Here is a 22,831-nt window from a genome sequence, read left to right as displayed (position 1 = left end):
GCTCTCACCAACCAGAGGGCTGCTGTCTCTCACGTAAGCACCTACTCTACTTTTCACTCTTTGCCCCCTAAATACGGTCTTCGGGAAGACGAGTGTCCTTGCCTGGTGGCCTACTGCCTGTCACTTGTCCATCTAATTTGGGGAGCACGGCGGCAAGATGAACCAGGACAAGAAGGCTTGGGGAGGAGCTACGGTGGGAAGACATTCCACGCATGAGCTGTGGCGGGTTTCTCTCAGACCTGAAAGAAACCATGCCACCTTGACACACAAGGCCCAGAAAAAACTACATCTGCATTTTTATAAAGTTACACTCTTATTTTTCACAGGCATAGGAAGGGCTGTGAGAGTATTGTGAGTCGATGAATTTAGGGGGGAAAAAACCCCTGTAAGATTAATATTAAGAGAGATTTTAAAGTCTAGTAGCCCATTTTCAATAAATCTCATATCTTGACTTTGAGTTAACATCCAGAGCTCATCTCGGGTTTTCACCACCCCTGTGAAAACAGTGTTTTAATGAAGTTGTTATGAGAACAGAAAGTATTTTCTGAATCGTTTATTGAGAGAGAGATGACTTTGTACATTAGGAACTGGTGCACTTAAATTATACGACAGATGACCATAAAAACTAGGGCTCTTGTCAACAATACAGCTTTGCTTTATATTATTATGGTTACTGATATTTAAAAATGATATAAACAAAAATATGGATAAGTTATGCCCCAACGAAAGGCAACAAACTTCAGAAAACAGAAATAGCATGTATAGCACATTTGTTATTTCAAATAGTTCAACACAGGGTGATATAATTGCCCAAGCCCAGAATTTTAGTGGGTTCTGTCATGCATGAGTGGAAAGAAGGGAGGACGACACGGATCTGACCCAGGAGCAGGAGAACAAGTCGAGTGGAAGTCTTGTGCACCGACCGCCATGTTCCATGCTCTTCGTTTGCAAACGAAGCATTTTCCCTCCTTTTACTATTCACTAAAGAAGATCCCCCCCCCCCCACCCCCCCAATCTTCTTCGGTGGGCTTCTGTCTATTCAAAAGAAGATTCTGGTAGGTGACCAAAATCAGAACCTAGGCCTCCAGCAGCAAAAGCCGAATTGGACTCAGTGGACTGCCCGTGCCACACGGAAACATTTTCATCACAATGTGTTCAAGAGACTTCCCACTCCTACCTGGGAAACAGGTGGTGACGCAAAAAGGAAAACCTTTATACGGTAAACGAAAAGAAAATTGTTTTTGTATACTTTTTTTAGCCTGAAGAAGGCTAAGCTCACCGACTCTACAGATTCAAGTCTGGATAATCTCTCCTCATTGGCCTTGGTGACATGGTGACATTCCCCTGAGTTTGGTTAATGAAAGCAAGCAAAGAAACAAATAACAAGAGTGATCAAAAACCAAAACCCAAAACCCGAACCAGCATAAAACGAAGTTCAACCATGATGCAGTCGTGTCTTTTGTATTTCATGGTAAAAGTGTTGACGGAGCTAAGAAGCCCATGTTTCTACCCTTCTGCGTTAACGATGTCTTCCCGACAGGAATCCTTTGCTCGTGAGGTGAAGGCACCAGGTTAAACAAAGGTGAAAGGTCTGACATGCGTGTGGAATATGCAGGTCGCCAGCACGTTTGTAAAATGGAGTGGCCGGCAGAGAGGAAGCAAAGTGATCCAGATTGAGGTGCAGGGCCCTGCAGGCTTCAGGTGGGTCCACAGAGGAGACAGAAGCACTAGGCAGTGCTGTAAGGCACTCCTGCCGGGAAAGGCGGATGGCAAGACCAGCATGGAGAAGGAGCACCCGCTCCAGTGGTCTGCCGGCCGGGTTACAGCCATGAGGCCTGACGCTGGCCCCGGCTCAGGACTGGGGCGAGGAAGATCGAGGGCTGGGGAGAGAGGCTGGTCTGCAGCACTACGGCCGGGAGAAAGGAGTCTCCACCATGCTACGAGCTGCTTTATGTGCCTGAGTCTTCTCCCCTAGGCAACCACTGTGGCTTCGTGTCACGCCTTTCTGACAAGATGGCTTCTCTTTCCAGGGAGGAACCGAACCCCAACAGCAGTTGTCCCTTCCCTTGTGCTTAACCCTGGCTTCCACCACATCGAAGGCCACTTGATGAGGAGCGTGCCACATCACACGATCGTCAGGAACCCATGTGAAATAAAGCCCCTGACAACTACGGGGGTGCCGAGGAGGACGTTCCACGCTTTCGACTTTTACCTAGAGTTCAACAGTGACTGAGACTTTACCTTGGCATGCATCCATGAAGACATACTAAAGAGAACCCCTCAAGTCAGAGGGTCTGAATACAATGAAATTAGAATTGTCTACCATCAGGAAGTGCTGGGCGCTAGGACTTAACTGCCCCCATGATAGAAATCAACACTTGTCTGCTTAAATTAACTGAGCAGGGCTTATCACCCGTCCTGGGCTCAACCTAGAGCAGTGGGTTCTACTAGACTCGGGGTCAGGAGAATGGGCCACAGTACACAATACAGCAATGCTCAGTTGCTAACAAGAACCAAGGGAAGGAAGACAGTACCTCTACAGACTCAATTCATGCCAAGGAGAGAGTGTTCATTTCTGTCAGTTCTGCCCCCAATTCTCTAACTTTATGACATTATTTTAAGAGTTAAGAAAAGTATTGAGACAGAAAATTCAAAAAATAAGGGGGAAAACTGTATGCATCTCTCTTTAGTGGGAGAAGTAAAAAATAAAATAAAATAACTTCTGAATTGACTCTAGACAGTGTTAGAATCAAGAGTTGAAGAGTTACTTCCTAATCCAGTTATTTCAATAAAGTGCAGCAGAGCAGTGGAGATGAAGAATTCTGCCCAAACTTACGAACAGCAGCATTGGCTTTACCCTAAATTAGGAACAAAATATATCTTGGCTTCCTCAGGTAATGCCTTTTTTTGCAGAAGTGTTCGGTGTGGCATCTGGTCCTACCCTGATACGGTAATTTACACATGCCGTTTTTTTGGCCAGTAGATAGAGAACAAACCCACAGGTCTGGAAGCCAAGCCTTTTCAAGGAGGCACAGGAAGAAACTGTCCAGTGTCAGTATGCAGTGTCTACACACGCAGAGACAAAACCAGAGGTCAGATCTCATCCAAGTGGACTCGCTTAGTTTAAGCAAAGGCTGCGTAGGGCTGCTCGAGTGATGTAAACACCGAGGTTCTCACTGCAGCCCGAAGGAGATCATGGCACTGTCCCTTTGCAGGAGTCCGAAGTACCACTGAGTTAGCTGGAAACCACAAATCCCAAACACTAATCATATTCCCTTTTTTTGTTGTTTTGTTTTTGTTTTTTTGGTGGAGGCCTAGTCTAGTAGAATCGAAAAGCGATTACCCTCTCAGCTAATCAAGTATTAAAGCTCCTAAAAATATCACGTTTTATTACTACGTATATGAAAATGGCTGGAACACAAGTACCCTGAAAAGGCAGTGGGGCGAAGGGGGATGATGAGACTTTACATGGTTTTCATATAAAGAGGCTTTCAACTTTGGGGAAAATCAGCCCTGGAAAGAACACGACTCGATTCCAGTTGACTGCTTTTAAAGTACTTTGTGGCCTTCCTGCAGCGGTACAACTGGGCTCTATTTTGGGAACTGGCTTCTCTACTGCAGGATTAGATGCCAACATTTTACCAGGGTTGGACTGTCTCACACATGAGTTTCTGGCACTGTTAGGAGGGATTTCCTCAAGTGATACACCAGGGAATGGGCCTTTCAAGTGAAAAGAGTTTCCCTGGAGTCAGCCGCCGGCTCTAGGAGATTAATTGGCCGCTTTCTCGTGTGTTTTATGTGTGAGATATTTAATATGGGATGAGAACGGGAACAGGAGGGAAAGCAGGTATTAGCTTGGTTCTGAAGGAGGTGGTAATCCACAGATCTGCTTTTGTTTCAACAGTTCCTGAGCAGTGGAACAATTACCTAACAGTGTACCGAGTCATTTGTTTGGGTTGAAAACAGTAAGGGCGTTCATATGCTCTAAGGCGTTTCTGGGCTGGAAAACAGCAATTTTGAACTTTCATGACAGACCCAATTCCTAAGCTGGCTCCATTCTGTCCTATCAGATTTTGGTGGTGGTGGTGGACTGCTGTGTAGACTGGCAGGCAGCACCGACCAGGCCGTCAGGGACACAGAAAAGGAGAGAAAACAAGCAGCTGGGATGCTGTTCCGCTTCTGGGTAGCCGAAGGACCCAGCACATCTACGGTTTGGTTTTTTCTCTCCCCTTTTGAAAATAAGCAGAAAATGATGTGGGTGGAAAGGTCTCCTTTGGAGTAACCAGGGAATGCCAGTATTTAGCAAGGACCTCTAAATGGGCACCCGTGAAAACAAAGGCCTTTAGAACAGGGGTCCAGAATCTCTCCCTCTCAGCAGGTCTGACGCTAGGTGCCTGTGAGGTGGGACAGGAAATTCTGTACAGAGAGCAAACATGCTGGAGGGGGCAAGGGGGCCTGCACTTCAGGTCTCCCAACGCACTGTGCTGGGGATGGCCTCGCTGACAGGCGGGATCACAGATACATTAATTATAGCGAAGGCAGAAGCAAACTACGGCGATGGGGAGCTGGGGGCGGAGGGGAAAAGGCACTTTGCCATCGGAGCACATCTGTTTTATAATAAGCAGGTCTATAATTCTCTTGTGAAAGATCATGTTCTGCTATCTTCTCTGAGGCTGGAAAATATAAATACTGTATTTCACGAAGGGGAAGAAAAAGGAGGAGAGGATCAAATTTGTTTGCCTGTTTGCCAAGTGCTTGTTTGAGATTTTCCACCCTTTATCTTTTGTGTGCAATGTTCTCTATAACTGGAGTTGGGGCGGGGGAAAGTCAACCTGTTTTTTCTAAGAGTAAAAGGCACCGTAAGGTGTCTCGTGAATGGGGTCTTGGCCTTTTAACAAGTTTTTATGCCCTTGGTTACAGCTGTTGCAGTCAGAAAATACATGCATGTGTGGTGGCAAGCTATTAAGTTGAAATGTATGGTCCGGGGCCAAAGGAACTGGCATGGGTTGAGAGATGAAATGTTTGCATCCAGCAGTCTGCACAAAAGTCAGTCTGGAATGTCACGCCTCTACATGGACAGAGGTATCAAGAGTTAGGATCTGGAGGGAGCAAGGTGTGGGGGCGAAGCAGTAATGGGGTGAAATGTATCCTATACTTTGTGAGCCACTGATTCTCCAGATCCCAACAGCGGTGAAACTACCCAACTATAAGGGCCTTGGAGGCATCTGCTCAGGGGAAACATACAGAATCGTCTCCTACGGCCTGTTGAAAATTGCTTCATTATCAGTGTATCTTTCTGCTCTGGGAAGATTATGGTGGAAAGAATGGAGCCATGATTTCCAGTGCCGGCCTACCTGACATTTTGGTCACGACTATTCTACTGGCTCCCACATGGCATGGCGGTGGGGGCCACGGCTCTGCTAAGTGGTGAAGCGATTCATTACATTTCCTATTCCTAGGATATGATTTTAGCGTTTTTGTTTCAAGGTGGCAATTATGTGTGTGTGTGTGTGTGTGTGTGTGTGTGTGTGTATCTATTTAAACAATACTATTACATTTAGTTCATTAATTGTATTCATAAGTTTGGTGTTTTCTTAATAGTCTACGGTTGGTGTTTTGAAGTCCCATGTTACTTTGATTTTGTAAACAATTTGAAAAGTGTGAAAGCAGATGTGGTTAAACTGACAGGCCAAAGTGAAAGTGCAATGGAGAACAATGACAAATAAAGCATTTCAAATAAATAGGAAGGACGTGCCTACCTAAGATTCTGTGAAAAGAAACTGAACGCCACCTCACAGAATGTACGTACAATATCCACAGTCTAGACACCGATGTGTTTGACCACAATCGTAGGAAATTTCCTCAGGCCCGCACCATTAAAAAAAAATCATAAATATTCCCCACGAAACCCTGGGAAAACTGCCCTTCAGAAAGCTGTTTTCAACCAAATAAGCTGGGGCGTCACACCCTTAGGTGGCGCTGGGCTTCGAACCAGCAAACAGACCGACAACAAGCAGCTATTGGTCGCAGAGGTCTCTTTTCTTTTTTCCTCAGGAAAAAAACCCCTGAGATTAACTTCAAAACCAGAAGGAGCTCTCCTCATAAAGTAGGGGTGCGTGCTTTCTGTCAGAGGGAGCTCACACTCCTCATTTCTGGGCCACTCGGCTCAGCTGAGGTGATCCCCACCTGCACGGCAGAAACTGAGGTGACCCGGAGTCATCTATCCCCGTGTTCTGAAGATTTTCTTGTGACACGGGCGATGGCGAGGGCTTGCCTCGGTCACCACATCTTCTGTGAAGGCTCAAAATAAATAACACAAACGCAACCCGAAGTTCTGTGCTTCTGTAGGAAATGCTTCCTCCTGTGTCCCGCATAACAAGATGGCCCCCGAGAGCCAAACGACAAAACAAAACAAAACAAGAAAAAAAAAATCTGGACTATAGAAAGCATCGGGTGAGAACCAGGGTTTTGCTTGGGAGCAAGCTGCTGAAATTCATGGCTAAGTGTAATTCAGCTACTGGTATTTTCTTTGAGCCACAGAGGCTTCATGGACCTTTTGGACGGCGATTTACACAGAACATACATACGGGACGTCTAGGTATGTGTGTATATGTATGTAAATATATATCTATATCTAGCTGAAGATGAGACATACTCTTCCTCCAAAGGGACCTAACTGGCTGGTCAGGAGGCCGCCGGGCTGATGGATCGGTGAGAGGTCAGTCCCTGTCCTCGGGCCCCTGCTGAGTCAGGTGTTCTGGTAGGACAGCTCAAACATGTTGCAGGCCTCCTCCAGGCTCTCGTCCACGTTCAGCCTCCGCCAGAAAGACTTCTGCTTCTTCTGCAGCTCTCGGCGGACGCACCTCGGGCAGGGGACGGACTTTTCTTTGCATTCAGAATGGAAAACGGCTCCACAGCTTTCACACCTGCAAAAGCCGAACGTGGGAGATGATGAACCAGGCTGAGATGAGAAAGACACAAATAGCTGAAGTCCAGTCCTCTGTGCAGCTCAGAGTACATTCACTCCGGGTTAGCCCCGCCACCGGGGAGAGAGATGACTCACAGAAATGGGCTCTTCCCTTTTCCAAGATGCTCAAGGTTGAATTTCCCTTGAAAAAAGAATTTTTTTTTTTCTGATTAGAACTAGCTGGGGCGAGGCTTATGGCTCACAGCGGAGGGGGGTCAGCAGTCAACTAGCAACTGTGTGATCGTGGTGACAGTGGACAGAGTTCTAGAAGCTCTGTGTGTTAGTTTCCTATCCCTGGGCCAGCAGTGTGGGTAGTAACTCTGGGGTGAAGTGACAGAGAACGAGAATGCTGTGCTCTGAATACCAGTGACGGCCCCGGCGTTTTAGCCGTGAAAACGGTGCTGTCCACTTCTGCTAACGTGGGCTGCGTGGTTCTCCTTGACTCCCTGCCTTCATCCGACAGTCTGGAAAGGTCAAACGACACTTTTCTGAATGATATCCTTTGGTCTATTGTCCGTCCTTCTGAGTTTTTTAAAAATCAGGGACCCACCCCCACCTTTGTAAGCCCATCTTTATAACACAAGTGGGGACAGTAAAGCACGAGAGAGTGGAGAAGAGGGTATTTTTTAAAGGCAACATGCAGATATTGTAATTTATAGAGGGGAGGCATTCCAGGTGGATGACTAGTTTGTTGTTTGGCTTAGTGGAAGCCTGCACAGGAGTCCAAATGACTTGTTTTTCCTGCAAAGTCTTTAATAATGAGTAACTGTCAAGCACAACTGTAGCTGCTCCAGGAGGTGGCTTGCCAGTGTGGATTCAGCGCCCACCCTTCCACACAGCCCTGACAAGCAACGGCTCCCTCATCTCAGGAGCCCAGGGCATCGGGCCCGAGTGGTTCTGTCCAACCAGCAACAGTCCATGCGGGGCCCAGCACTGGACCAGGTTCGAAGAGGACTATGAAGGAAACAGCCCTCAAGGCTCAGTTTGTGCTGCTTTTGTTTTTTCTCTAGTATCTTGGGCTTCAGTCCTGGGCATAGGATGGTCTTTGGGGCACCCTTTCCTAGCCTGCCGCTGACTTAGCCCCAGGACCAGTCCACATTGAGAAAGTTTGGTGAAAGGACCCACCCACCCACCCTCGTACCCGGGAGACTCCTCTGCTGCTCAGAGACCAAAAGACAGGACCTCTCGGTAGCGGCAGTCTCTGCCCAAGCTCGGCTCTCTGGGCAAGTAAAACACAGGGGTGGCTAGGAGTGACATGGCTTGACTTCAAATTCCACCTTCACATCACTTTCTGGCTGTATGGACTGAATTGTGCAGCACCTCCTCCCCGCCACCGCCCTGACCGAATTCCTATGATGAAGCTCTAACCCGCAGCGTCACCATATTGGGAGATAGCGTCTTCAGGAAGAAATCAAGGTTACATGAGGTCATAAGAGTGGGCCCTGATCTGATAGGATTCGTGTCCTTGTAAGAAGAGACGCCAGAGAGCTCTCTCTCTTTCTCCCCCACTGTGTGTACCCAGAGGAAAGGCCGTGTGAGGAAGGCAGCAAGAAGGTGGCCATCTGCGAGCCAGGAAGGGAGCTCTCATCGGAAACCACGCCCTGCTGGATCTGGATCTGGGACTCCAGGCTTCCAGAACTGTGAGAAATACATATCTGTTGTTTAAGCCAGCCAGTCTGTGGTATTTTGTATGACAGCCTGAGCCGACTAAGACAATGACCTTGAGCAAGTCACTTCACCTCTCTGAACTTCCGTTTCCTTATCTGCTAAGTAGAGTTTCCATTAACATGCACCTCGTAGAAGTGTTGTGAAGCTGAAATGAGGTAATAAAGCATTTAGCACAGTTCCTGGCATGTGGTAGGTGCTCAAAAATACAGCCAAGACTGCTGCTGCTGCCTTCCTGAGAGTCTTCATTTCAATCTGACCGCACCTACAACACACGCGGTGACGTGAGGACATCTTGATCAACCCCCTCATGCCACAGATAAGAAAACCGAGATTCTAAGAGGGCTAGTGATTGTCTCATGAGGACACAGTGAGTTAAAGACGGAGTTGAGACTAGAATCCAGGACTCCTGACAGCCCAGCCACAGCTCATACCGAGGCCTCGTCATCTGAGTGGGGGGAATGTGCCATCCTAGAGGGAGATGCAAGGCTTCCAATCAGAAGACTTGTGCTCAAATCACAACCTTTTCTTTGAGCGATCTTGGGCAAGTCACTGCTCTGGTTTCCTCATTTTCCTTCCTACTCACAGAGTTCTGTGGAACAGAAATGGGTGAATGTATACGGAAGGATATTCCAATGGCAAGTGCTCTAAAGAGCAGGTGAGTGTGACACCACCTTTCGTGGTGACTCTAGGACCTGCTTTCTTGACGTTGGAGCCACACTGGTCAGGATGCTCGACCCGGTAGAATCATCTCTAGCATCTCCCTGCCCTTGGCTCCTCCCTCTTTCCAGTGGGATGAAGGTTGGACCCAGGTCTCCTAGTGCCTCTTGTCTGGGTCAGCTCTTCCCCAGTGGCAGTGTCTTTGTCCTCACTGGGTCACACCTCCATACCCTCCTATCACTGAAGTGACACTAATGGTAGCCTTATCAAATAAATTTCCTCCTTCCTGCCCCCTTTGCCCTGCTGAGTTAGTGATTTATACACCTAGGGATGTTGCCCTAGGGCAGTGATTGATAAGGGGAAAACCGCTGGGTTCCTTCAGTACCACCCCCTTATCTCTGCTGATACCGGCACCCCCACACCCCACTTAAGTGAAGAGGGGTGAGTCTTCTTGGGTATTTCCAGTGCAGCAGACACCCATGGGGTGATGGAGGGGCTGAGTACACCTGCTCTTTCCAGCCAAAGGTCAGTAACAGAAAAAAAGTCTGAGATAAAAATTAATGATTTCAGAATGTAACCAAGTCCTATTTTCTAACCATTTGTAACCCAGCAGTCATCTTTGGAACAGTATAATGGACAGACTGGTCAATGACCTTCCCAAATTCAGACAGCCTATTGTTAACTTTCCCCCTGATTTGCTTTTAAGTGAGAAGAATAAGGTCAGGAAAAGGAAGGAGGAAGAGAAACAGTTTCTTACGTAAAAGTTATGGAGCTCTATAAGAAAAATGTGCAGGAGAAATACTTACATTAAACAACGCAATATATAGGCTTGCTCTTCTTTGAGAATAGCACTTTATTTAAAAGGACCTTTCACTTTAAAAGAATTCACTGACTCCTTGGTGTTTCCTGAATTTCCCGACTGTATTTCAAATATGACTTAACAGACAACTTCTCAGGAACACATCTTGCACATAAGGTAAATCTATCATTGTAATCATCCGTGTGCAAAATTGCAGCAGATAATGAAAGAGACCCATCCTTCCGTGTCCCTGAGTGATAAACCAAATGAAAGCCGGCCAGTTTCATCGTCATTTCTGAGTTACCTGCTCCCAGCCATCAGCAGCTTCATGGCTTTCTGGTTGTTGCTGTACATCACGGAGAACAAAGACCTATGTCCTCCTTTCCAGCGTCACAGGGAATGCAACCCCAGGGAGACATAGCTGCTATTGACCAAAGCCATCCAGTGGGTTTTTCCTGAAAACGTCCACTGCTTCCCTGAATCCAGGGATCTCAACCTCGGCACTATTGATGTTTGGGGCCAGACAGCTGTTTGTTGTTGGAGGGGGCTGCCCAGTGCACCGCACGGTGCTCAACAGCATCCCTGGCCTCAACCCACTGGATGCTGGTAGCAATCCCTCTCCCCAAGTTGTGACAACTGACAGTGTCTCTAGATGCTGCCCGAAGTCCAAATGTCCCCTGGGAGGGGCAGGGAGCTCATCCCAGCTGCGAACCATTGACCTAATTCATCTGGAGAAGGCATCATAGAGGGAGTATCCAGGGGATGCTTAAACTGTACCCTCCCCATGCAAGTGCCAACTGCTGGCTTATACTCACACCAACCAGTAAGGTCCAGCATAGTGTTACTTATTCATTTCGTTTTCACAAATATATATTTTTAATACATCATTTGGTTAACAGAGCTGAAATTCACTAGCATTAACCATCCCATGGTTTTAAAAATTAATTCAGAACAGCATTTAAGAAGTTAATACCCATGACACAATTCTGTGTACTGCTTAGTAACCCTTAACTTTCTATCTACTCACTCTGATTTTTTTAGTCTTCCCCAAAAGCCACCTTGGTGGGTTGGCCCCCAGTCGTATTTATTTGCTCCGTGCCAAGAACATCTGGGCTGTTTCTCTGTGGTGTTCTCTGCTTCTTCATGCCCTATGTAGGCCATGTAGCAAATCTAAACTGAACACTTCTGCATTGGTCCCACAAAAGAAACTGCTTTTGTGTAACTGTGAAGCAGTTACGTTTCAGCAACTTCTACAATGAAAGAGAGACCAGAAAATATTAACGAGGCCACTTACTGAAGAGAGGAGGGCTCAGCTAGAATGAGGAGCCCGGACTTCCTGGCCCAGGTTGGCCCCATGGTCATTGTGATCTTGGGTAAGTTACTTCATCCCTGAACCTCTCGCTCTCCATGGAAGTTAAAGGGGAGGCTGGATTATCTAAGGTTCCTTCCAACTTGCAGATTTTGTGCAGGAGGGGTAAAGGCCTCTCTGGCTTTTATCTTTCTCTTTCCACACTTTCTTGACCCAAGGTCTGTGGATGGATGAGTGGGAACACAGCCTTGCTGGCCACTCCTTGGAAAATCTCAAACTGACAAGCTGGGACTGAATGAGAGGATCCTTAAAGTGAAGAGCATTCCGGGGCACCTGGGTGGCTCAGTCAGTTGGGAGTCTGACTTCCGCACAGGTCATGGTCTCACAGTTGGTGGGTTCGAGCCCCGTGTCGGGCTCTGTGCTGACAGCTCAGAGCCTGGAGTCTGCTTGGGATTCTGTGTCTCCTCCTCTGTCTGTCCCTCCCATGCTCATGCTCTGTCTCACTTTGTCTCTCAATAATAAAATAAACGTAAGAAAGTCTTTTTTTTTAATAAAAAAAGTGAGAGCATTACTTTAAATTTTATTTATTTGCATTGATAAATGAAACCATGAAATAGCTTATAGACGAGTACACATACAGCTCTGATTTTCAGGAGTTTGGCCAAAAGGAGCTGACTCTGCCTCTATCTCAGAACATTTCAATTAAACATTAAGGATTCCTTTCTAAGTACTTTCCCAACCGTCATCAACACCCTCTCTCCCAAAGAAAAAGCCAGAATGGTTCAGTGTGGTGGGGTTTTTATTTTGGGGGCGGTGTGGGGGCTGGCTAGAGGCGGCAGTCATTTCTCATCCGATGTGCAAGTATTTTTGTGTTTTGACCCCTGGGACAGCCACAGTGGAGTGAACTGTATGCATGTGAGTGAGCATTGGACATACCATATGATGTGGGATAAGGAGGAAGGAACTCTAGTTTGGCTTCTTTGGAAGCTCTCGGGGCAGTGCCATTAACTGTCCACGTGTGCCCTGGAAAACTGGTCCCCTTCCTAGGGCTGGAGGCAGGGGCATAGCTCCACCAGCAGATCTCATTCTATGTCTTAGTAAAGGCATCATCGAATGAGATGCTATACATTTTATGAATGGTCTTTGGCCTAAAAATTAGCTTATTGACCTAGGCAAGTGAGGGAGAGGTTCATACCCTGGAAATCTGATAGCCACAGACACAGTGTTCTCATTCGAGTATCAAAACCAAGAAAGCTAACCTGCTGCAAACTAACAGAATTAAATATGTGCAGGGGAAAAGGTTTGCTTCTCAAATATTATGGCAAAGAGGCAAGAATTCCTGGCTGTAGATAGTTTCCTGTTCTGGAATGCTGATGATGTGAGACCAATTAGAGACAGGCTCGACGGCTCTGTCTGTGTCTTCCAGATTCTAGCTGCATGCGGGCGGGCCACGGGAAGCTGCTAAAGGCCCCTGCCCCAAGTTGAGGTCACTGAAATGCTTCTGCTCTGTCCATGTCGGATTCTTCTCCTGCTGCATTTTTATTTTTGGCTCAGGCAATGACCTCAGATATTTCATTAGGATTGAAATCCAGGCTTGAGTTTGGCTGGATCTCTGACAAGTGAAAGGACAGGCCTGCAGAGCGGGGCAGCACTCTGGCTGATTTCCACTCTGCCGAGCCCACAACGAACAGGGTGGGGTGCCGAAATAAGTGCACGTTATCAGGCATGCGAGTGCGGTTTGCTGTATGGCTACTATGTAAGGCGCCCCACAGAGCCACTAGTTATTATTGGTTTTTCCAAGAAACCGAGATGATTATTTAAATCTCTTAGCTAAGGGAGGTAGTTATTGGTGCCTGGTTATTTTAATGTTTGGGGTTGGTGTTTTCTTCTGTTCTCGTGTAAGTAAATGAATATAAGCCAATCATTTATAATTTGCTTAAGTGGAAAATCACGTAAGGTGTATGTCTGCATATGTATACATATGTGCTAGGTTTGTACTCCCTGTATGTATATATGTATGTATGCTGTTTAGAAGAATACACAGAACATGTTAGCAAACATTCTAAGGTAAAATGAGTTAAACGGGATTTAAACAATCTAACAGATTCTTTCTTTTGTGGGGTAATAGGAGGATTAAAATAAAGACATGTTACAGGCAATTTCAATAAGAAACAGGTTATGGTTAGTGCTGATGGCTGGGGGCAGTCCAAGTTTCACAGCCTCTGCCTGGAGCACCACTTCCAGTGAAGCATTGAGCCAGGATTACTAGAAATCCACACGCTTCAGATGCCTCTCTCCCCTACTCCAGGGGAAGCTGGTGGGATGGGGAGGAAGAGGGCAAAAGGTCTGGAAATGTTGGCTTACAGAACTGTTGTGGCTCCATGCAGAACTAGAAATGGACTACATCTGGGATTATTCAATGTGTGTGTGTGTGTGTGTGCGTGCGTGCGCGCGCATGTGTGTGTTGGTTAGGGGTAGGGAGATGGGGACAAAAAGGTATCCATATGGTTTGATTGGAATTGTATGAGACTGGAAAAGTTCTACCTCCTTTGGCCAGATGTCCGGCAGATTAGGTGTGTATGTGCTAGTTTGTAAAGCTATTCCAATAGCTCTGAATGGTAAATGCACATACAGCCAGATCAATATTGGACATTTAAATTAGGCAACATCTGTATGGCCTTTGCCCCTGTTTTTATAGAAATTATCCTTGTAATATGATTCCGAGCCAGGTACTATTTGTTTTCCCATTGGTAATAGGCCAGTCAGTCAGTAAATAGATAAAATGAAATGAGATAATAAAATAAAGTAGGTGGTGGCTTCTCTGGTCCCAGGTGGGTAAGTGTGTGATCAACTCTGGACTTGACGCCAGTCTTCTAACATGAACTCTGGCTCTCCTTCCCCTGCTATCAGCCACGTGTCCCTTTCAATTACTCAGCACACCCCCAAATACCTGCTAAGACTCAGATCATGGGAAGAACAATTGGTATGCCTGCAGAGATCTTTTTATTTACCTTTTAATCCCCAGAGTTAATTAAGGAAGAGTTTTTCCCTGATTGCAGACCACAAAGCATTTGGCTTTCACAAGTCTTGCACTTGGAGTTTGTAAACCAAGCTCAGTTAATACCTTTGACAAAAAGCTTTACTTAAAATCTTGGCTTTGAAATAGAATGTAAGCAAGGGTTAATTAATTCATTTGTTAATTTTGCTATCCTATTGGGAACAGTAAATCACATTATCTTTAGTGCCAATGCTTAATAAATGCTTCTTGCTAATTTGTGGATGGTGACAGACCTCAGCCATACTCTGTGTACGTGTATGAAATCTTAATAGGTTTGACCTGAGTGAAATAGTTACTTGGGGATAGAGAAACACTAGTGTTTCTGACACTTCTCAGGGGTTTTTTTATTATTATTAATTTTTTTTAATGTTTTTAGTTATTTTTGAGATAGAGAGACACAGAGCGTGAGCAGGGGAGGAGCAGAGAGAGAGGGAGACACAGAATCCGATGCAGGCTCCAGGCTCTGAACTGTCAGCACAGAGCCCGACGTGGGGCTCGAACTCATGGACTGTGAGATCATGGCCTGAGCTGAAGTCGGATGCCCAACCGACTGAGCCACCCAGGCGCTCCTCAGGGTTTTTTTTAATGGTTCACCTGGCAGTCAATATAATTCTTAACAAACAAAGGTCCATCTGTTCTTGGGGTTACTTTAGGAGAATCTCATTTAATATTAGAGAAAGTAAAGAAACTGCAGGAAGATTTCAGAATTTTCTGATTTCCAGAAAAAGCTAGACTATATTATAATTGTAGCCATTAGAGAACCATAAAGAAGAGCAATGGCTTTCTATAAAAGTTGCTAAAGTAGTTCAACACACCTAAGAACCCAAGAAATGTTTAGAAATGTCTTGTTACATCTAAGACAAAGGCAGTGAATATAATAATATTTGGCTAATGTAGATTTAAGACAGAAAAACTTAGCTTACATATGGACTTCCATTGAGTCCCCAGTCTACCTCTTTAATGTAAAAGTGTAAAATTTAACTGTCAAGGTTTTGAAGTAAGCCTCTTTAAAAGAAATAATAATTTATAAGGATAATATGTATCTAAGACTCTGAACGGGATTTATGTCTATTTATTTCTATTTCTATTTCATATTACATTTCAGTTCCTCAAAGTACTAAGATTCCTAAGGGGGCCAAAATAAAAGACATTTTTAAGGAGGGATATAGTAGAAAAATGCAAAAAAGTTTAGAAGGTAAACCATATCTAGATTTGTGAAGATGACTGCTTGCTTGGGAATAGGTTAGTGATATAAACTTAGAAGGAGAAAGACATTCAGGTGAAAGACCCAGTGTTACGTCATTACTTTAGACTTCCCCTAATTTGCCTCCTCTTACCAGTACAATTCTCTTAACAAGATGATATCACATAATTTTCTAATACTCGATGTGTTCGTTCTAGGCCAGTGGTTTTCAAAGTGTGGTCCCTGGACCAGCCAAACCAGCATCACCAGATAATTTGTTAGAAATGCAAATTATTGGGTGCCACTCCAGAGTTACTGAATCATAAATTCTAGGGTGGGACCTGGCAATCTGTGTTTTAACAAGCCCTCCAGAGTATTCTGATGAATATAAAAGTTTGAGAACTGCCGCTTTAGGCCAACTGTTTCCAAAGGCAGCAGGGCTGTCTAATATGTTAGACAGGACTGTTGTAAATATTTAGAACAAAAATACGGACTTTGCAAAATGAAAATAAAAAGTGGTATTAATTAATGTTTTTATATTGGGCCTTACATTTCATATCTATTAATACTTTCTCATAGCTGATAGGTAAGAACCTCATTTTACTTTCTTTAATTGGAAGTGACACTAAGCTGTTCAGATATTGGCCATTTGCATATTTTTTCAGTAAATTAGTTCCTGTCCTTTGCCCATTGTCTAATGACTTTTACTTACTGCGTTTTAAAGATTTTTTATATTCAGGAAATTAATGAACACTTTGTTAAATGTGTTGAAAATATTTCTCCCGGTTTCCTGTTTACATTTGTCTTTAGAGAACCTTAAGCATTTAACTTTTAAAAAATATACTTATTTATTTTTTTAAAGTTTATTTATAATTTATTTTTTTTAAAAAAAATTTTTTTTTTTTTCAACGTTTATTTATTTTTGGGACAGAGAGAGACAGAGCATGAACGGGGGAGGGACAGAGAGAGAGGGAGACACAGAATCGGAAACAGGCTCCAGGCTCTGAGCCATCAGCCCAGAGCCTGACGCGGGGCTCGAACTCACGGACCGTGAGATCGTGACCTGGCTGAAGTCGGACGCTTAACCGACTGCGCCACCCAGGCGCCCCTATAATTTATTTTTGAGAGAGAGCACGAGCAAGGGAAGGGCAGAGAGAGGGGGAGAATCTGACAGCGCAGAGCCTGATGCAGGGCTGGAACTCACAAAACCAAGATCATGACCTGAGCCAAAATCGCGTGTCAGATGCCTAACCAATTGAGCCACCCAGGGGTCCTAACTTTTTAAAAATATATTTAAAAGCATATTGCTTCCAGGGCTTCTGGGTTTGTGTCAAGCTTAGAAAGACCTTCCACACTTAAGATTACAAAAATATTCACCTATATTTTCTTCTAGTACTTTATGGGTTTTATTTTTACATTAAAATGTTTGATCCATCTGGAATTTATCTTGATGTAAAGAGTATGATCAAATCCAGCATTCCTTTTCTTTCTCCAAATGGCTGTCTAGTTCCCAGTTTCTTTTATGGAAATTTCCATCTTTTGTTTTGCTAATTTGCTGTGCATCTTTATCATGTACTAAATTCCCATATTACTTGGGTCTATTTGCATACGTTCTGAAATCATGTTCCATTGATCTGTCTGTTCCTATGCCAGCACTGTACTGTATATTTTATAATACATTTTTATATCTAGCGAAAACAGTCTCCCTTCATGTAAACAACTTTAGAGGTCAAATTCTATACTGAATATATTAGGAAAGTTTACAGCTGCTTATCTTAATGTTAAATAAAAAAAATTTTTGAAATGTATACAATCAACTAATTTACAAATTTATAGTATAATTTATGAGGTTTATCTAAAATGAAATGCACCTGTGTAAACATCTTAGGTGGTCAAGGACTAATCCTGGCTTTAGATATTTGACTTTTTGAATATCTCGGATTTTTTTTCATCTTTATATAGTAGTAAAAGTATTATGTAAATTTGATAAGTTAAACTAATAGACTTATTGTTTACATGTTTATAAAATCAGGAAACAATACAACTGTTTAGTAATGTGTACACTTTTAGTAATTAAAATTATCCTACTTTAAAAAATTTTTTTAAATTTTTATATTTGAGAGAGAGACAGAGCACGAGTGGGGGCGGGGCAGAGAGAGAGGGGACGCAGAATCCGAAGCAGGCTCCAGGCTCTGAGCTGTCAGCACAGAGACCAATGTGGGGCTCAGACCCATGAACCATGAGATCCTGAACTGAACTGAAGTCAGAGGCTTTACCGACCGAGCTACTCAGGCGCCCCAAAGTATCCTACTTTGCATGAACAGAGGATGTATTATCTTGGAAAAATATTGCAAAAATGCTTAAAACATGGTATACATTATCATTGAACACAGGAAGGTGTGAATAAGAACGCATGTTTTAGCAGTCTCTTTCATCCAGTGAGAACGTTATTCAGAACTTTTGTTTTTACTCTGCATATTAGTAAAGGCTGAATAGAACTGATAATCACACTAATAGAAGTAGTTATGCTAAGTATGCAAGCAATAGACATGTAAGACACCTCGAAGTCATTGAAAATTTTGTCCTTCAACATGTATATTTGTAAGACAGGAATAGGGTAGAGAAGGCTACAGTCTAGTGTATAATACAGTCACTGGGGGAAGCCAATGGGAGCCTTTAGCTTAGGTCTGGTTAGTAAAGTGCTGTGCTAACTAATAAGTCTTTTCTCTTTTGGTTTTCTGAGTGGTGGCCTGGGCAAGCTCTCTAGACCCCTCAGGGAGAACAATGGAAGTATGAAAATTTTGGGTGTGTTTAGGTGTGGAGAAGGGTTAAGTACAGCTTGCTTTTAGGTACTTTCTAAATATTAAGGTTCCCCTGATTAGGTCTCTCTCTTTTAAATTTTTTTTTTTTTTTTAACGTTTATTTATTTTTGAGACAGAGAGAGACAGAGCATGAACGGGGGAGGGTCAGAGAGAGGGAGACACAGAATCTGAAACAAGCTCCAGGCTCTGAGCTGTCAGCACAGAGCCCGACGCGGGGCTCGAACTCACGGACCGCGAGATCATGACCTGAGCCGAAGTCGGCCGCTTAACCGACTGAGCCACCCAGGCGCCCCGGTCTCTCTCTTTTAAACAGTGTACCTTAACTACATTCTCAGGGAAGCTGGAGGAAGGGAAAAGTCATCTTGCTTGCTGCTTTGACATTCATGTGATTGCTGTCCCCAAGTCCCTTGGCTGGTGCCTCTTTGAAGCACTGTATGAAAACCATGTTCCCCCTGATGTTCCTTCAGGCCTCACTAGCGCCTATTCCACCCTACCTGGCCATCCTGCCCCTACGGAAAATTTGCTTATCTCTTTTCATTCTCAATTCTGACATTTTTCTTTCAAATCGTTGATGGAACCTGCTTTCCAGCTAAGTCTTTTAATTTAAATTGCCTTTCTCTCCACCATCAAGGATTCTTTCTAGAAAAAAAGTGTTAACTCTTCTCTCAGAGAACAGCTTTAACATGCTTCAGCTTCCCACCTCTCAAGGCCAAACTAGATCTTTCAGTTGAAGTCCAGTCAGCTCCAGTGAGTGGCTTCCAATGTTTCCAATGCAGTTTTTGAATCAGCCACTCGCTCAGGGCTTGAAATTAGTCTGTTATGTTACCAGTTCTATAAAAGGAAATTCCCACATTTCTGTTTTTCACATGAATTACTACTTTTTTAACGTGATCTTCTTTCCTCATCAAAAATTTATAAGATCCTTCCCATTATACTTTTGTTGAGAACCTCTCCCTGGCCACCCTACACCAACTATCACCAGAAGTGAGACTAGTTAAGGGTAGGTGATATAATCTTTTGCCCTTCTCTGGACAGCTTGTGCATTCCCTCAGATTTCAGGCTGGTGCTGTGACAAGGAGAGGCAAAAAGGGGACTATACTGGAATTCAATCGCCTGCATCTCCTACTAGCTGTGGGTGTGGTGTTGGGCGGGGATGCCATCCTCCCTGGGGAAGGTGGGGTAGGAAAGGTGCGTGTATCAGGGGGCGGGAGTGACGGGCAGATAACTGCTAAGCTCCTCTGACTCTATACCAAGTCCTATGCTTTATAGATCTAATTCAGTCCAAGCGGCGACCTCTGTAGAGAATGAACATCTATCTATAGACTGTCTTTATCTCTACTCTAAGTGTTCTGGAAGCATTAGGAACTGAACAGATGATTATTAATGATAGCTACAGACAGCAAATGAGGATGTTTCCTGATGCACCACTGAGTGGTTTAATATTCAGAATACTGAAGGGGTTTATAACGAAGGTGATAGTATACGTTAGATGCTGAAATAAAAACAAAAAAGGATTTTTAAAAGATAGCGTTTATAACATCTTGCTATCTGTGTTCCCATAATTAGTGAGGCAAGAAAAGTCTCAAAATATCAAAAACATATGCTGATGAAATCAAGTTACTATTGTACCTTTTTGTAATTCTAAAGCATAAGACAGTTCATTTCAGAACATACTGCTCAGGCTGAAGAATCAACATTTTTTGTATGGAAAGGTAAACACTCCTCTCTTTCCTATTGTGTATTCAGGTTACTTATTTACAGTCCCATTGGGAAGGAAAAAACACACTGAAACATGACTGAAAACATGTTTTGAAAATTAAACTGAGTAGTTTAGCAAAACTCAAGTTTTTGACACGAAAGTTTTCATTGGGCCAGAAAACTATATCTATTCCTAACATATGAGAGAATGCTAGCTATCACTCAATAAAGTCATATATCTTGGCAATGTCTACATGTAAGTAGACAATTTCCTTGAAATTAGTTTAAAGGTTATTTAAAATAAAATAAAGTATGTGAAAAAGCACAGATTTGAAAAACTAAAAGCAAACTCTTTATTCGTGGATTATTCATTGAGCATTTACTATGTGCTGTTCTAGATGCAGAAAACTGAGCAGTGAGCAAAATAGGAAAGTCCATTTCCTCATGGAGCTGACATTATTTCAAAATGGTGGACTGAATCACAATTTGAATTTATATCTTAATCCCTTTGGGTAAATTGTATCAAAAATAGTCAGCTTCACTGAAAACATTGTGACAAACTATTAAACAGACTACTGCAAATGCTAAGCAAAGGAGCAGAATGAAATAAAGTTCTAACTTCTTTGTCAATACAGGGTTAAAACAATGCCATATACCTCGTAGGTAAATCTGGAGGTGGGAGGTGGCTTGTCAAAGGTCACACAGCAAATTAGTGGCCAAGTTAGGGATGACATCTAGACTTCTGTATTCGTACTCCAGAGATTTTTCTGTGGATTAGTCTGCCTCTACTTTTTAAATGGATCTTAATGATTTTAGAACCAATTATTTTTTTTTTCCTGTTAAAGTAGCCATCAATAAAAGTTTATAGATAAACTATTTTCTTGGTTCTGATATAATGTGATAAAAAGCTGGGTATAAAACCATATATTCTAAGGGTGCCTGGGTAGTTCAGTCGGTTATGCCTCTGACTCTGGCTCAGGTAATGATCTTGCGTTTCACGAGTTCGAGCCCTGTGTCAGGCTCTGTGCTGACAGCTCAGAGTGTGGAGCCTGCTTTGGATTCTGTGTCTCCCTCTCTCTGGCCCTCCCCCATTTGCTATCTGTCTCTCTCTCTCAAAAATAAACTTAAAAGAATTAAGAAGTAAAATAATAAAACCATATATATACATATTTTATTAAAAAGTAAACATACAGACATATGTATGGAGAATTTTCCTCTTTATACTTTTGTGTACTTTTCAAATGTTTTGTAATGCGTATCAGTTTTATAGTCAGAAAGTTACAACATGAATTAAACAATGCTGAACTTTACTCCCTCCAATCAACAAAAAATTGAGTTGTCTGAAATGCTTAGAGATAAGATGACGACACAGTATTAACCAGACACCTAACGAGAAGCTTGGTAAGAAATGCGTCGAGGTAGAGATGACAGCCATCTATTCAAGGGACCAAATGGTTTCAAAATACAATGGCAGCCGCACCAGCGAGGGCTGTGTTTATAAGTGCACTGTATTTATAAAGTGGCTTAATGGCATACAGGGTCAGGTCAGCCCTGAGCGTTTCACAAAAGTCTCGTCTGTGTTAGCAGACATTCTGAAACATTTTGACATGTGAATATAGGAGCCACCAGGCCAAGGTGAGATGTTATTTGCCAAGTTACTCTTTGACCGAAGTTTAAAAGCCAAAAAAAACTAGCATTGCGTTCAAGTTTTCTTAATTTATTTTTTTGTTTTGTTTTTGTTTTGTTTTTTTAATAAAGGAAAACCTTCATTGATACAATAAAGGCATTTAAGAGCTGGCAGTCATGTAGCCGCAGAGCAGAATTCCATCTTGGTAAGTTGCTCCTCGGCTTCTGCCCCTCATAAAACCTGAGAGCTCCCTGGGCTTCAGATTTTCTACCCCTAAAATATCCAGATGTTCTCCACAGTCCTTTCCATCTCTGTTCATTTATGATTCTAGAACACAGGCAGGGATCTTGTCCTCTCTCGTCAGTGTTAGAGGACGTGGAGAAAGTTCCTCACTGCGCTCCTCTCCAGTACCAGAGAGAAGAACAATAAGCAGATGGAAACTAATGGCTCCTAAGCAAAGGTGCCTACGAAGAGGAGTCCAAACTTCCTGTAGCTGTTGCAAGAATCCCACACCTCATCACAGTACTCACCAAGTGGCTGCTTCCCAAGAAAAGCCACAGAAAGGAAATATCATTAAAAAAGTGTATATGCGTTGGGGGGAGCGGTTCCCTCCCTGTAAGCCCGACCTCGCCAGGGCTGTTGTTCTCTATTGTTGAACAGGATGTAACAGGACTGTGAGCACAGCCCGCAAACCTGCTAATTAGGTACACTGACAGTGTTTGTTTTGGAACCATTTACCAACAAAGGAATGTGTCAGGCTGATTAGTGAGAAAGGGTATGTAATGTATGAGTATTTGAGTCCAGATGAGGGAATAATCCAGGTATTCAGTCTGTTTGTGCAAGGACTGACAAAAACGAAGGCTGAACAAATAGGACGCCACAAGGAAAGACCGGCTTCTGGGCGGCCCTTCCCTCTCCTTCTACCCTGGAGTGTGTTCTAGTCCCCAACCCCCACCAAAAAATTCCTGCCTAAACATGAACCTCTCTTTCAGAAAATGACAAACTAGAACTGGCTCCCAGAAAAATGTAAGAGCCTTTGTAAG

General features: G+C 43.7%; 1 protein-coding gene across 5 annotated transcripts in view; it reads right to left on the bottom strand.

Moving 5' to 3' along the window:
* Positions 1–562: 562 nt before the first annotated feature.
* The window catches only part of PLEKHM3 (pleckstrin homology domain containing M3), a 196,900-nt gene continuing 174,631 nt past the window's right edge, over positions 563–22,831 (bottom strand). For 4 of the 5 annotated variants that reach the window (XM_019446210.2, XM_019446208.2, XM_019446211.2 and 1 more), the window contains one exon: positions 563–6,926. In XM_019446210.2, coding sequence (XP_019301755.2) covers positions 6,749–6,926 — 178 coding nt within the window. In that variant the 3' untranslated portion in view covers positions 563–6,748. The remainder of the gene's footprint in view (positions 6,927–22,831) is intronic. The other variant, XM_019446216.2, reaches the window with a different exon arrangement.

Source organism: Panthera pardus, unplaced genomic scaffold (genome assembly GCF_024362965.1).
Source record: "Panthera pardus isolate Hobbes unplaced genomic scaffold, ASM2436296v1 HiC_scaffold_10, whole genome shotgun sequence".
Lineage (NCBI taxonomy): Eukaryota > Metazoa > Chordata > Mammalia > Carnivora > Felidae > Panthera > Panthera pardus.
Note: the sequence above shows the minus strand (reverse complement) of the source record. Positions and strands in the feature narration are given on the sequence as shown.